The sequence below is a fragment of the Pteronotus mesoamericanus genome, unplaced genomic scaffold (genome assembly GCF_021234165.1).
Source record: "Pteronotus mesoamericanus isolate MK-2021 breed Mesoamerican mustached bat unplaced genomic scaffold, CSHL_Meso_final contig_20, whole genome shotgun sequence".
Taxonomy (NCBI): domain Eukaryota; kingdom Metazoa; phylum Chordata; class Mammalia; order Chiroptera; family Mormoopidae; genus Pteronotus; species Pteronotus mesoamericanus.
In genome coordinates, this window is record NW_026555085.1 from 85,867,893 (window position 1) to 85,884,550 (window position 16,658).

General features: G+C 40.8%; 1 protein-coding gene across 2 annotated transcripts in view; it reads right to left on the minus strand.

Annotated features, from left to right (window-relative positions):
• The window catches only part of NHSL1 (NHS like 1), a 119,800-nt gene extending 103,398 nt beyond the window's left edge, over nucleotides 1-16,402 (minus strand). For both annotated transcript variants that reach the window (XM_054570028.1, XM_054570027.1), the window contains exon 1: nucleotides 15,597-16,402. In XM_054570028.1, the coding sequence (XP_054426003.1) occupies nucleotides 15,597-15,798 (202 nt within the window). In that variant the 5' untranslated portion in view covers nucleotides 15,799-16,402. The remainder of the gene's footprint in view (nucleotides 1-15,596) is intronic.
• Nucleotides 16,403-16,658: the final 256 nt, after the last annotated feature.

Genomic DNA, 16,658 nt, shown 5'->3' on the forward strand with positions numbered 1-16,658 from the left:
GTTCGATGCCCTGTGGGGTGCCTGGAACATAATAGACAATCAATATTCTCAGCATAAACCGGAATTATTATCACTTTAATACTTCATCCAAAGGCAAACAGTTAAAAGAATATGCATAAAACCTGGGTGAGGTATCTATCCAACAGCATAATGACGCCTGTGAAAAGTCGTAACAATACTTAACATATTACTTACAATGAAATAGACACTATTTTCCTACATAAAACTGTACTGAAACTCATTATTATATAATAGTTACTGATAATTAATAAACTTATGATGGAATGTTTATAAATAATTTAAAGATTAATAGTCTATCACAGTATATACAAATATTGAATTATGTTGTATATCTGAAACTAATATAATGTTATATGTCAACTGTTTCTCCATAAAAGTGCACTATTAAAACAATTAATAGTCTAAAGAGGCCTCGTTTTCAAACCCACAAACACAGACGCCATTCTCTCTCAAGGCGAGTTAGCCAGAGCAAACTCAGAAAGCAGTTTTCCTAAGGAGGAAGAAAGGGTTTTTCTGAAAATATCCATATAACAATGATGACATCACTGTGTCCATCTGGAGGGAGGATACTAAAGGTGTCATAACTATGACCCCAAGTCCCCTCTAGTGGTTTTGTTTTTCCCTTATAAAACTGCTAGAGTCTATATTTACAGTAATTCTCTTAAAGCTCTGCCATTGTCTAATACATAATATTAGGCCTACATATTATGCTGTGTGTGTGTGTGTGTGTGTGTGTGTGTGTTTATACAATATCTTTTGGAAAGTCTAGGTTAAAGCACCTAAAAATAACCTCATTTCAATTACTATGTTAACAACATTGAGTTTTCTTATCCTTGGAATAATACATACACACACTTAATTAGGTCTTGTATAATTTCCTTTTGTAATATCTTGTACTTGTCACATTGTTCATTAAATTTATTCCTAAGAATATTTTTGTGTGTGAATGGAGCTGTTATCCAAATTTCATTTTCTAATTATTTGGTGTTAATATAGAGAAATACAATTGGTTTTTCTATGCTGCTCTCATATTCTGCACCCCTGCTTTTTAGGGGCATTCCCTAAAGTTTTCAATATCCACCATCATGTTGTCTATGCATAAAGAAAGTTTTACATCTAAAAAAATGTAAGAACCTCCTATTCTTTCATGCTGTATCTTCCATCACTGTGTTCCTTCAGGAACTGACTCCTAATAGACCATACCAACAGCAGTCCTCTCCCCAACAAAAAAGCTACTAACCTAAAATAAACAGGTCATTTGTATTATTTTCTTCTAAATGTCTGTGTAATCTAAGGAACCTAAAACAATAACCAACCTTCAGCTATAGAAACAGGTACAACTGTTCCACCCCCAAAACCCCCATCCTAAACCACTCTGAAGAGAAGTCAGTCTACAGATCAGCATTGCTCAGGATCATGAGCCAGCCAACCAGGAGCAACACAAGCTGTGCCACAATCTACTTGTTAATAAAACATGAGCTCATAACCAGAGAGAGTAACTGACCTATAGTGACTTTGAATCACCAAGCAAAAAGAAGTTAAAAGGAAGACACACAAGAAGTGCCCAAGCTCCTGACAATTGTTTATTATTCTAATATTAAACTTACATTAGATTTATAAATTTAAACTATTTTATGCTTAAGCCAATTCTATATTTGAAAAACACAAAGCTCTGTAGAGAACTAGGGAATTTCCATAAAAAGGTAGTTTATTTCTGACATCACCACGTTCTCCAGCTTTTGACCCACTTCAACCTTGGTGACAACGCTTAAAGAAAGGCGCTGATCATTTCCCTTTCAACTTCCAAGTCTTCCTTCTGAGCAGCCAGGCAGTTTGAAGCTTCCCAGGCACAGCGAGTTATTTCAGGACCCGTAGGATTTACAACAATAATGGTTTGAGGAAACCACAGCATTTAGGCTCATTCAGGCTTTTTCCCTGTTCTTAGCAGTTTAAAAATAAGCAAGAAAATGATTCTTCAATTTGGCAGACCAATTTCAGGGAGGCGTCTTGCCACGGCGCATGATAATCACAGAGTTACAAGGGCCACAGGGAACAGAGCTCTCCACAGGAACAGCTCTTTTCGGATCCTCCTCTTTGATGCCAAACAGATCTGAGCCTTTTCCTTTTTCATTTTTGTTTTACCTCTTCCTCTCTTCTTTCCCTTTCCCCCCTCACTCTCTTCTCTCTTTCTCAATCTCTCTCTCTCTCTCTGTCTCTCTCTCTCTCTCTCATACACACACACACCCCCTTGCTTAACATCAGTTAAGTTCTAATAAAAGTCTACAATTGTGTCGATGGTAATGGCTGGCATTTTCGTTCAATTTTTATTTAATGCATCTCTGCAAATTCAGCTATTAATGATAATAAATCTACAGCCTCTCAAAAGGAAAAAAAAAGAAGCTACATGTCAAAAAGAGAACATTATGCTTAAAGTTTGAAAATGCACTTACTGCTCTTGAGGCAGGTGTGCTTTTGAGAGCTCCATTAAGTTATTCCACTGTCTCTAAGGGCTTCAGCTCCTACAAAAGAAAGGCTGCAGCCTTGGGCCCTTAGGGTTTTCTGTTTGTTTTGGGGGGTTTTGTTTTTTTTTTCCCTTCGATTCTTTGAAAGCTGAGTGAATTTTGCTTTTGTGAGTGGAATCAAAGTGACACCAGAGAGCCTGTTTCCAGGCTCAATGTCCCTCTCTGCCTTTGCTCTCATTAGTAAGTTGCCTGTCTTAGGCACATCTATTTAGAAAACGTCTGTGTGACACAGAGTGAATGAAAAGCTTCCCAAACCTGCTCTGAAAGGTCAGCAAAGGAATCTGTCACTTGACCTTCACAGGGCAGTCAGGAATGTCAAAATTACAGAGACTAATAAAAATGAACACAATCTCAATACCATTTGAGAGAAGAGAAAGGAAAGGCCCTTGCACAGCCTAACTGGGCCACTCTCAGTTGGGAGGCCTTAAGCAAGGCCTAACTCACCTCCCTGGATCCCTGCTTCTCCCCTGTCACACAAGACACCAGACAGGGCTCTCTCTGAGGGTCCTTCCAGCCCTAACGAGTTAGCCTTGTTTTGTTAAGGAAACGCCACTTGGATCCCTTCATAGCTCCAATTTAGGGACAATATCCAAGTATATACTTAAGTGCTCTCAAATGGCACCGAGAGAAAAGTATGTGGGCATTGCTTCAATAAGCTCTCTCTCTATGTAACAGCTAAAGTTGATTTCTCTAATGAGGTATACACAAAACAGAATCCTTTGAAATTTGCTTCACCTAGAAAAAAAAAAAAAGACATCTTTACAACTGTCATCATCTCTGAGATTTTTACATCCAAAACAGAGAGTACATTTTGGGTATCAAAAGCTTTTGATATCAGGACTGAGCGTCAAACATTAGAGAATGTTTGGGGAAGAGAAAAGGTAACAGTGCTTTTTGAAATTGTTGCTTTTCTCTAAGCCTCATTTCTTGTGTCACAGAAAAAAAATATTTTTGGTAGAGAGCAAGATGGCCGCTACGGGGGCGGGGGAGTTAGGGGGTTGAGAAATAGAGCAAAAAGGAAAAAGGACTCATGGACGTGGACAACAGAGTTGTAACTGGGGGGAGGGGCAGGAGTATGAGGGAGCTAAACGGACATGGAAAAAATACAATAAGAAAATTTAAAAGATATTTTTAATCTCTACTTTCAATTTATTCAAATTATATCCAAACATTTTTGCAGCTTTCCTGTGTGTAAATCAAAGTATTCATTGAGCAATTACTACAGGCCTAGGATACAAATGGGGACTGCGGCATTTCAGCAGAAACTATTAAAAGATCATGATAATTCTGAATCTGGGGAGACAGCAGTTTATTAAAAAATTCACAAAAAAAGGCAGAGAGTCCAATCTGCTTTTTCAGTCACATTATATATAATTCCCATTTGTATTAATGAAGATCAAATGTCATTTAAAGTGTTTGGTCCAAAGTATTAGTGAGTAGAATTGGTTTTAGATACTATAAATTATTTGAGAAATATGCCTTATCTTCACAACTTCTGAACTTTTTCTATAAGCAGATAATGTGAAGAAAAATATGAAATTGAAGATACGAGGAGGCAACTTCACCCATATGAAAAACAAGAAAATATATTTGGTGTCGAAACATCAGATGGAGAGAAGGGGAGAGAAGAGAGAGAGTGAAAACTTAACAAGTTATTAGAGAAAGTGCTTGGTGAAATCAAACCTTAAAAGTTATACATGCTTAGTAAGTGAAACAAGGCAGTAATCCCACTTGAAAACTCCGACTGTTGTGTTAAAAGTTAACATTTACAAAAAGAACGGGGAAGTCCACATGTAGTCACAATTCTGTAACATTAATGCTAACATGTTCTCTATCTGACCTGACTAAAAAGAAAAGCCAACAGTGGATAACATTTAAAAAAAAAAACAACAAAAATCCCATACTTGCACAGGACAGTAACATCCCATTCATCGAGGGATCACTTTTGTGACAGACCAACCATTCAAAATATGGCCAATAAGTCAAAACGGTCTCTGGCCAGATAGCATCGCTCCCAGGGTTGTGGCTCAGGATCTCATTATAATCTTCCCGTCAACACTGTGGTAATAAATTGGGATTGCCCAGAGCCTCTGCACAAGCTAACAAATTAGAAACACCGTGCCAGAGAGTGGTGGGGACTGCAGGAGGCAGGCATAGCTACACAGGTGAAAAGGTAAAGCTCCCAGCCAACGGCACAAGCGGGACAAGAGGCAGCCAAGGAGACCCACTTCCCACCAAGGCAAAGATCCTTACGCATCTCCAAGGCATCAAAACAGGATTTTGATGACACCGCGGCATCAAAGCAAGATTTGATTGTGCCCTGAGGACGGTAGAGATGCCGCACAGTATCTTACAGAGAGTGTGGGACTACATCACAAAAAGTGCATTCAAATCCAACCTATACTGTTATGTCTATATGGCTTTAGGCAAGTAGTCACTTAACCTTTCAGAGGCTGCTTTCTCACCACAAAAGGAGACAATGCCACCTGGCCTCCCCACCCCACAGGACTGCCAAAAAATGAAATGGGACCTTACACATGTGACTACTGGGTGAAGCAAGGGGATAAAACAAGGCCTGCAAGCAAGACCCTATCTGCAGAGTATACTTTAGAAAGGTTTTTGTAAATACAACAAAATTTTTTGAAATATTTTAAAATTCTGAAAGACGAATGAGGCACACTTCCATTATATGGAAATGCAAATAAATGAAAGGCATATTCTTCTAACATTTCTATAAACTAATATGATCACAATTCAAAAAAGCATTTCTAACCAATCATCACTTTTTTACAATAACTTTGTTTAAAAAAAAACAAAAACAGCTTTTCTTCCAGTTCAGATAGGATCCCTGATACACACAGGCTAGAGTCCAACAATGTGAAAGTAAAGTTAAATGGACTGAACTTCTCAACTAATTTTTGTCCTTTGGGGAATAAACAGTAGATTGGTAAGCATAATGACAGAGAAATCTCCAGAACTGGGCAGAAATTCGACACACAATGCAATTCACGAGCTTTCCCTTGGGTCGGTGAGCAGGTGCAAGCAGCCCTCCAAGCGCATTAGGGAGGCTCCGCGCCACTGTGCTCCAGCAGGAGCGAGGCGCATGCTGCAGGTGGCTCGGTCCTGCCTGCTGATTTCCTGGCATTTCCCTTCATCCACTGTCGTGGTCCCGGGCTGGGAGCGCAGAGGAAACCCGGCCGAGGACTGACATGGTGAATGAATGGTTAGGCGCTCACTGTCCTTAGTTCTCAGACTAGATGATTCTCTGAGATGCACCCCTAATCCACATTGCCTCTCAAGATATTTCTGGTGTGCGAGGCCTTTCTACCACATTGACATGACAGTGGACTACCCACAGAAAGGTCGTCAGTTTTGTAACTTCTAAAGACTGTGAAGGAGCCATGTGGCATCCAGCATAGTAAAACGCTACCAAAAGAAGTGAAGTCTACGGAAAGCACCAATTTTGCCAACTGAAGGCCATGACCTAACAGGGAGGTATAAAACCACTTTTGGTCGCAATTGACCTTTTTTGTCTAATAAAACTAAAAAGGAGAAAAAATTAAGAGTATCACATGTAGACGTGCAGTAAAGGTAGTTACTTTCACAAGGCTTTTGTTTTGTTTTACATGCAACAGGTCCTCAAATAACCTCATCTCATTCTATGTCATTTTGCTATAATGTTGATGAGGGGGAAAAAAGATCAATTCCTAGGCAGGGCCGCTGTTTGTGCAAAGTTTGCGCATTCTCCCTGGACCTTCTCATGTTTGTGTGGGTTTTCTCAGGCCCTCCAGTTTCCTCCCACACCCCAACGTTGTGCAGCACAGGAAGTGAACTGGATGGAGTGTCAATCTTAACCCAGTTGGGGGGCGGGGGTGGGGGCGCATGCCCTCTGCTGGAGGGGCGTCCTGACCAGCACAGGTGCCTGCCTTGCTCCCTGAGCTGCTGGGATTAGCTCCAGCCACCATGACCCTGACCTGGAATCAGCAGGTTAGAAAATCATTCTCTTTCTTGTTTTTATCCAAATTTCTTCAATGTATGTAGCATTCACATGTCAATGTTTAATATTAGAAGAGTTTTGGGTCTTTATTTAGATATTTGGTGATGTATTTTTGTGAATAGAAACATGCCGTCGGTACTCGACTCATTTATATCAACTAGTCTATGGTAAAATATGTTCCCTTATATGTCATTTTACTTGAAGTTGCAGTTTCCAATAATCTATCGATGATGTTAAATGAGGACTTATTATATTTGTGTGTATATGTATAAGTGTGTGTGTGTGTGTACACATTGTGTGGGCTATGAACAAATATAGTATATTTATTAATCCAGACCCAGGCAAACTTTCAAAAGTCACTGACTTAAAAATCCAAAAACAATTAAACTTCTTGGGCACTGTAAAACCCTAAACAGTCACACTATCGATCTGCTCTAAAAGATTTCTCCCATTCCAAACAAGCATTTGTTGTACAGAAACTTAACTCAACCTTCTCAGAAACTAGAGGAAAATTTACTAATTGGATTTTTTGGTCAAATCTTTATTAGAATTGAAACATATCCTCAAAAGTCAGTTACATAATCTTCCCCTGGCTACACTGACATAAGAACACAGATGACTGTATCAACTGACACATATCCCAGTGTGTAGGATGTAATCAAGGTCTGATGACCCAAAGGAATGTTATAGAAGAGAAATCCCAACCTCTCCAGTTTCATAAAGCATCAATAGCACAAGAACACCACAAAATGCAACAAGGTGTCTCAACAGAACAACATTCAGGCATTCATGCTTAAGGTCAAAAAATTGGACTTGGAAAACTAGCATGGGAAAAAAGTAGTTAAAAGATCTTTCTATGTAGTAGGAATAGAGTGTGTTGATTAACTCTGCAGTAAAATTAATTTAAAGTAACAATCAAAGTTCTTTTTCCAGGAAGTCAAAGCACTCTACGTACTTTCTATTGGTGAAAAGATTATGTAAATAAATAACTACCAGGAGATAACCACAGCAACCATGCCAAGTACCAGCCACAACCACCCACGAAGAGAAATTCACAAATTGTCTTTTGTGTGCTTTGTAAAAGAATCCCAAACCAATCCAGACTTAAGCAATACACACCTGTTCAGGTAAGAATTCTGGTTTATCTCCAAATGTAATCCAGAAACACCAGATACCCAGCTTCTACTTTAGCTGAGGCGTTTAGAATTACAAAGTGAAAGAGAACCTTCGGGAATAGAGGCAAGGGAACTGTACCAACAATAAAATATAGTTATTCTCACTCTTCTTTCAAAGTTTATTCAAAAGACAAAAATCAGGTGATACAGTTCATTAAAATCTCAACTGCCTGTGGCTTTCACTTATAAATGGGCTTTTTCTTAGAGAAAGATAAAGCTATATGGAACCCAAATCTGACAGTTTACTTGTATCACTAAAGCTATTTTAACCAGTTAATAAACTAGTTTTCATCCTTGCCCATGCCTTTTCCAACCATGTACAGAAACTTTATTTAGCTATGTCTTAAAAACAAACAGACCTAAATTATTACAAGTGCACAATTAGTTGTGCAAGCAGCGTATTCAGAACCTTGACTCCCAGGAGACGACCGTAACTTTATTGAGTTGGGAGACAGGATCAGAAAACTGTTGGCAAAGGGAAGGCAGACCAGAGAAGTATGGAGACTCATCATCTCTTCTCCCCTGAGGACTCATCCCCTCCTCTTCCTCCAGCTGATTGCCACCTTCCTCCATTATCTTCCACCCATTACTGCCTTCAACATAGCTTTTTTCTAAAATAGGAGGCCAGGAAAATGGCAGGGTGGTCACCCCCAATGCACCGCCCTTAATGAGTGCCTGCTCTAGGGAAGGCTCTCTGTCCCAGGTCACTCTCAGGTCAAGCCACTGTTGCCTTCCATCAGAGAGAGGCTTGCTTCTCCTGGTGGCTTTCACAAGGTGTTGCTTTCCATAAAGTCTACCGAACACTGGAGGCTCGCAGAACCCAAGAACCCATGACATGCACCCGATCCTGGGAATGAATCCAGTAAATGAGATTCAGGGACAGTCAGGGAGAGAACACGTGAACAGCTGGGATCCTAGGTGGAGGGAAGGTCAAGTTGCTGGGCATATTCCAGAAGCAGCAACGAGACTGAGAGGACAGTGAGAGGCAGGCAAAGGCGCTCAGACAAGGGAAGCAATGGGGTGACAGAGGCAGATCAGGTAGGACCTTGTACATCATAGTAAAGACTGTAGTATTTAAACTGTCTGAGTAGGAAAGCCAGTGAAGGGATTTAAGCAATGAAGTTACACAACATGACTTATGTTTGATGTTCTACAGGATCACTGAGGCTCCTGTGTCCAGTTCAGCCTCACCTGCAATGGGGCTCGGGGTGGTGGTGGGTGGGTAAGGATAAAGCAGGGGTGCTGCTTAAGACAAGACTGCAGTAGCACTGAGCTGCCTCTGAGCCTTGCCCATCCCATCCTTCTCTCTGTTCACTTAGTGAGCTTTACTAATGGGCAAAACTATCACGATCAACTATTTCTACAAAGTCCTTGCTACAGGCACAACTTCAGTGGAGCAACAGGCAACAGCAAACTGCCACCAGCATTACGTGCCTGCCCTGGCCAGTGTGGCTCAGTTGGTTGAGTGTCAATTCCCAGTTGGGGCGCATACCTAGGTTGTGGGTTTGTCCCCCATTAGGGCATGTATGAAAAGGCAACTGATGTTTCTCTCTCTGTCCGCCTCCCTTCCTCTCTCTCCAAAAGCAATGAGAAAAAATGTCCTTGGGTGAGGATAAAAAATATATATATGTGTGCCCACAAACTCTCTCTTGCTACACTCAAAAAAGTTCAGAGTTGGGAGCACTTGTAAGATTACATTCATCAGTATAATCAACAAAGTAAGAACATGGTGCGACCTAGAATGTGTGCGCTTTAAGCAAACTCAGAGAGTATTTGTTTGGCCCATTGGCCTGCGCAAACAGCACTGTGAACAGTGCCCCAGGTGAGTTATGCTCACCCAGTCAGCAAACATTTATTCAGAACTTAGCCTGGGGGATAAGAAAAGATAAATAAGACTTGGTCTCTGTCCTAAAAGAGGTCACAGTCTAGCTAAAGACACAGACAAGTAAACAAATAAATATAATCTAGCGTATGATAAAAGCAATTACTGCGGTATGTAGAAGGCAGAGAAATAAAATAGAGAAGGGAGTAATCAGCGTTGCCCTTAGGGGTGAGGGAAGGCTTCATAGAGCTTCACAGGGAGTTGAGAAGGCTAAACAGAAAGTCAACAGGCAGAGGAGGGCACTGGAGCATCCTGGCACAGGAAATGTGAAAGACAGGGGATGGGAAATGGAAAGTTCTGGAGCTGTGACAGAGCAATGGGTCCGTCTGTTAAAAAGGGCACAGGACAGGAGTCTGACGGAGCAGGGTTTCATCCGGACTTCACTCCGTAGGCAACGAGGCGCCACGGAGGAGTGACCCGACTGTAGTATGCGCAGTTGAGGAAGATTGCTCTGACCGCACTGTGGACGCGAGGATGGCTCAAAGGAGGGCACGAGCAAAGACAACAGGAAAGAAGAGCATTCAGAAGGTAGAAGCCGAGGAGGGCCTGAGCCGTAGTTCCATGGACAAGCTTGAGCAGACCCAACAGGCTTTGAGCAGATAAAACTGACAAGACTCAAGTGACGTGATGTATTTCATAGAAAATACTGTCCTGTGTGCCCTGGCTGGTGTGGCTCAGTGGGTCGGGTGTCATCCAGAAAACTGAAAGGTCCCTGGTGTGATTCCCAGGCAGGGCACGTGCCTGGGTTGCAGGCCAGCCTGCCAGTTGGGGGTGTGCAAGAGGCGACCAATGGATGTTTGTCTCCCTCTCTTTCTCCCTTCCTCTCTAAAAATAAAATCTTTTTTCAAAAAGAAAATACTGTAGTTTAAAACAGTTTAATTTGATAGAAAACATTATAGTTAAACCAAAACCCTTGAAACTTCAAGAAAATGTAACACATTTTATAACAGCTGCAAGAGACTTATGAAAATTAACCCAAATTAATACATAGGGATTTTTAAAGTATTTTTAAAAAATAACTGTTTGAAAAGAACAATTTCAAAGATGTTTCCAAAACCCAGTGCAGACATTGTAATAGAAAAGAACACAGGTGCTCACTTCCAAAATTAAGCTCTGACAGTAAGTTACTTCTTTTATCACTTTATGATATTTTAGTAATCTAAGTATGTCTAGTTCTCAAATCCACAAACTTTTTAAAATAAGTAAATGAGTATTACATAAGACATCATTTCAATAGAGCTTCACCAATTTAATAACAAATGAAATCATTTTTGCAACAAAGCAAGGCAGTGAGACAACAGAGATTCCCAACTTCAAAAGAAAAAATAATCAAAGGTCAAAAGAGCAGTCCCAATGAACCAGATAAAATATTAAGTGGCACTCACTGTTTGCCTCTTTCACAGAATGTCAACTTCAGTAGAAAGAATGCAGGGAAACATTACATTCACTGATAATATTCTTCTTAACCTCTTTTATTAAGACACTGAGATAAACTCCATTTAGCTATTATTCCAACGTATATAGTAACCCTCAAAATAAATATTACTCATTTATCTAGTTTTACTCTCAAATTTGGTGTTATGCCTTGATATTATTTACCAATATTTTTTAGGTTTCTTTAATGCTATGATGAAAGTGTTCATAATTCCTATAATTTTAAAGATTTTTATTATAAAAAATAAATCACAGCTGTTTACAAAGAAGCAGGATCTTGACCTTGCTGTGTTTGGTCTTCCATGCCATTTTTCTCCACTGTAATATCTGAAGTCATTGCTAATCTAATTATGTGCATGGATCCTGTTTTCTGCAATAATTTTATTAGGGAGGACATTGGAATGAAGTTACTTTAAATATAACCAAATCCCCATCTTCAATAATCGATTGCCTCGTGTATGGATTATCCATTACCCTTGATCCCTAGTAAGGCCATTCTGGCCCTTTCTGTAGTCCATGGGAAGGGAAGGAACTGAAATTCAAATAATTCAAATTTGGTAATGTGAATATATATATGATAAAGTCCAGAAGAAGACAGTGAGAGCATTGTTTAAATTGAGGCTTTGCATGTCAGTTACCCTCTCTATCTGCTACCTGTCAATACCCCAATCATCAATCATGCCTCTGCCCAGCTGAACACAGGGCTGAGACCACAACAAAACATGCTCTGCCCAATGGGAGGGCACTCCATTATTATTCCACCTCTTCTGGTTTTAGTTCACAAGAAAAGGAGAAGTGAGAAAGCCTGGGGGAGCACAGAATAAATTCTATTAGCTACCAGTTTCCCTGGAAATCCTCCCACAATGTTAAAAACAAAGCAAGAGCTCCTTAAATATTGTTTAAACCAAAGCTAACAGCCAAAAGACCATACAAAACATGAAAATGCTCCAAGTATTACAGCTTTATCTCAACCTTCTCATCTAAGCCATTCATTTTTACCATTTTCCACAATTATCCTGCATTTTTTCCTTAATTCCCCCTTACCTATCTTCTCCATTAAGGTATGGGCTTCATTACTTTAGAGTCTGTATGTTATATTTCTGTGTGTCTCACACATACTTTTCAGGAAAAATTCCTTCAATACGTGCTCTTACAAATCCACATGAAAAGCTACACATTGTCTCATCTACAACTGACCTCTGCTTTTTTACTGCACAGGCACCTAACAAAATAGCTCATGATTCACTAACTTTAATATCCAAGAAGATACATACTCACACCCTTGATTTTTATGGCTAAGTCAAAACATCATCTGCTATTATAGTGGGTCATGTCACACTCCCTAAGAATGTGAGAACTGATCATTGTTGTTTACTCAATTCATTTTTACCTTCTTGAGTACAGATGTCAATGTAAGAGAGTTTTGAAAAGTGCCATTTGCTGGAACAAAAGTAAACAGACAGGTGTTCACTTGCAATTGCTTGGACATATCAGTATGTATCTCCTAGTATTTTGCAGTGTATAATGCACACCTGTGGTTTTAGAGCTGCTCATGTATAATGCCCATCCTCAGTACTACCCGTGTACCATATGCAAAAAGTTTGGGCAAAAAGTGTGCATTATACTCAGCAAAATATAGTACTTTTGAGGCTCAGGAAGAGTAGTATAATTGGAAAGATACCTATGAGTAGCATTATATTCTTATAAAAAGTTTCTCCAAAGAAGTCTCTAGAACTGTAATGTTACACTTAGCTTCTTGAGTACAAATGACAACATTAAATTGTAAAGCTCTAGGTTTGTGTACTGATAACTATCCATAAGGGTAATCCTTTAAACACTTTATTTTGATGTTTTTGATGAGCAATCCAACATGGAGAGTCACTATAAAAAGAACTTCTTTGATTTTAACAAAAGTTGAAAGATCTGTTTCATAAAATGATTGCATACCTTAACACAACATACTACCCACAACGATAGCAGAGATTCAGTGGGATAACTGCGCAAAGTGACCTGGAACCAGTGGGAGAGATCAGGCAGGCACCCCGGCTGGCCTTGCAGCCGCGGCTGGATGGAGGGTGGGAGGAAGAGAGAACCCGTGGTTGCGGGGGGTGGGGGGAGGAGGGCGACTGCTGCGGGGAGGCTGACTTGTTAAGCTGCACTGGCCTACTTCTAGCTGTCACTGCTTGACGGGGTAGTGTATGTGGGGGAGGGGCGGAGGGCAAGCAAGTTTTTAGAAACCTGTATGAATCCAAAAAATGTTCATATGAGGTACAGGGGTTGGGGGGTAGGCCGAAAGGAAAGTAGATACAGGTGCTGTGGTCTGGGCAGACAGATCTATAAGAAGGAAAGGATACTATACAAGTCCCAGTAGATCAACATGTCTTCAGTATATATTTATTTGCAACCAAATGCTAATATGGCCATCGGGCATGCTGAGCACTGGCTGCTAATCCTTGCTAGAGTTTTAGCTTGTTTGATGCTCCTAAGACAAAATTCCAATCCTGCATAATTTTTCTTTAGGATTTTTCCTCTTTTGATCTGCAAGTATAAACAAATGTCATTTCTGTATTCCTCCAAAGGAAAGAATTATGTGGAATAAAGATCAACTGTTATAACATGCCTCTGAGGCAGTGTGTCAAAGTTGGGAGTCAATTTTCTTTTGTAAGACAAACGTGAAAACAGAATACAATATCGTAAATGTTGATCTATAGGCAGCTTTTTAAGGATTTCCCCTAACTCCATTATGTCAAAAATGATAATATTATCCTGCCCAATAATTTCTAAGTACCTCATCAATTTACACACTGTATTACACCTCCATTTATCTTCATCAGGCTACTGTGTCCTCTATTACATTAAGGGATAAAGGGCAGAATCTTTTGTATTATTGCATAAACAAGTCCTCCCTTCCCTTCACAAGTCACCCCTGTTCTTTACAATGACTTCTTTATTTCTCACAAGTCAAATGTACAGTATTTGTTTCATTTCCCAACTAACATGAACACATGCAAATTCAGTGTCTTGGGTCCATTAATGTAAACGGAGAGAAAGCATCTATGATAGAAATCCCAAAGCCACATACTCATGTACACAATCTTTCACAAAACCTTGACGGTGGCTGATTTAATTTGAAACAAGTAATAAAAAAAAAAAAAAAAAAAAACCACCTTTGGCAAAGTCCGAAGGAATCAAAACTATACCCTCTTGCAACCACAGCACTACTGGATCCACCCTTCAAACATGTTTGTTTCAATCATCGTAACCCGTCCATTTACCCAAACCACAGCCTCTGCCTGATTTAGAAAAGTAAAGTTCACGGACTTAACTAAACTACACGACTCCAGATGGAAGGCACAAATGTCTTGTCTGCGCCTGGCAATTACACAGCATCTGAACTGAAAACCTGCATTTTCAGGCTCAGTATCAGTGGACCACTGTTGGCCACCTCCTTGACACAATAAACAACTGTGATCTTCAAAGAGCATTAGCTGGTTGCCCTTGTACCATAGTTGAACAGACAAGAACAAATGACTTAGCACACAGGATCCAGGAAGAAGGGCTGCGTTTGAGTCTCAGTCTCTGAAAAACAATTACTGTACATATTTAACTTAGTTTATTCTCTCATATTTCAGCAGGTTTGTTTCCCCAAAGAAGGGAAAGAACAGGTCCCTGAAAGATTCCAGCGAGGCTTCTTTGGGCACGGGGAAAACGTGATAAACAGAGAAAACACAATCATGCGGAATGTCTGGACTGGGCTCCTTTGTAATACTTAAATAGCACTCCCCTGCTGGGCTTTGCCACAGCACTGAATGGAGAAACCATTTTAGAGCTTAACAATCCAGCCTATGGCAAACATTCTAAGAGGAAGAACTCAAATTCTAAATATGAAATAGGGGTGTGTTAAGAAATACTGAAATATTTCCCTCTCTCCCACCAGGACTGATACTTTTCTTCACTTTAAAGAAGGCAAAACATGCTAACCCTGAAAAGAGACCAACGTGGATCTGAAAAAAAACTTGAAAGAAACCCCAAAACTCCTTTTGACCAAACCCTTCCTTCGTGTGTTAATTTTCCTTGCTGTCACCCCAACGACACCTGTTTAATTCCAGCATTCAGATAATTCATCAGTCTTCTATGAAAAGATGCCAAGGGGACTAGCCACGATTGCCAAAGTTTCCTCAGTGCAGTTTCACAAAAGAGCTCCATGTCCTAACCTCAAATTGGCGTAAGAGCAAAAGATTCCTTCTGCGGTGGTGGTTTACTATTGAACTTTTCACCAGTCACATGAGCGTACAGGTCTGATGGGGGTGGGGGGGGGGAGTGCGCTGAGGACGAATAACAGCTATTTTATCCTTCTCCGCGGGACACAATCTCAAACTCAATCGCATTGGAAGAGCCCATTTATTTTAGGTGTGTAACGCACGGTTGACACCGAATTCCAATACAAAAACAACTGAAAACTCCGAATGAGGCCAAAGATGGTGAAGGGAAGTCGGTGCTAGGAACAAAGAATTCTACATGGCCAACTTCTACAATATGTTTAAATTAAAAAAGAATGAAGTCACCTTTTCTGGGCTGGGTTCTGTAGGTCCAGTTTTCATCCTCTGCTTCCACCTGCCGCCCACAGACCGAGAGCTCTCCGTCACTGCGAAACAGCCTCTTTGTCTGCCTGGACAAGGAGGAGAAATTTATCCAACTTACGGCACGTGAGAGAGAGCCTGAATTTGACTTGAGTCTGAAGGAACCTGAAGAGCCTTCCTTTTTCATCTTCTTTCACACCAAAATCCACTAGAGACAAAGGATAGCCCCGCAAACAAAAAGCTTGTATTTTTAAATTGGTCCAGGTCCTTCTAACGAGCCTGCTCCTTCCCACTTACTGAGTGTGGAGAGTCAAGCCCGGCTTTAGGCACCCAATTACAAAGAAAAGGAAAATGAGGGGTTAAAAAAACACAAATTTTTTTTTTTTACTCCAGCCACATTGTGCTACTTGGTTTCTAGACCAGGGATAGCCACGGCTCTCCCCCAAATAAAATAAAAATAAATAAAAGTACAATTTTAAAAATCAAGCAGGGCGTTCATTTCAGGAATACTTGTCAGGACTTTGCGAAGCACAGGACCAAGGCACTCTGGCTCCCCGGTGTGCGCCTAGCATCCCAACCTGAAATCCTACTCCTCTCCCAGGCATCTTTCTCCCCAAGGGCAGAGAGCCAGCCGCCTGTGGCAGACAGAAGGAACTCCTCAGCCTGGATAAAGAGATTCAGCGTCAATGCAGGTGCCCAGTTTCAAGTTCACCCGCACAGGTGACTTAGGAGAAATCAGAGTTCAGCTCACTTGCCGCAGCCCAGCGCAGAATCCTGAGCCGCCCACTTGCCCTCTTTCCCAGCTGGTAGCCGCTTGGGATCCACAGGACTCCACAAACAATAAAACGGGCTGCGTGGCTATTGCTTGGATTACAGAGCAAGCACTCCCTGTGAAAGACGATAGGCTTTCCGGGGACTGGAGGCGCCTCATTGGAGACGGAAAACCCCGCCTCTGCACAGCCAATACTTCAGTGGCAGCTCAAACTTCTGAACTCCAGCAAATCTACGGAAATGCAAGTCTGCACAGACTACTGACTTCGGCATAAA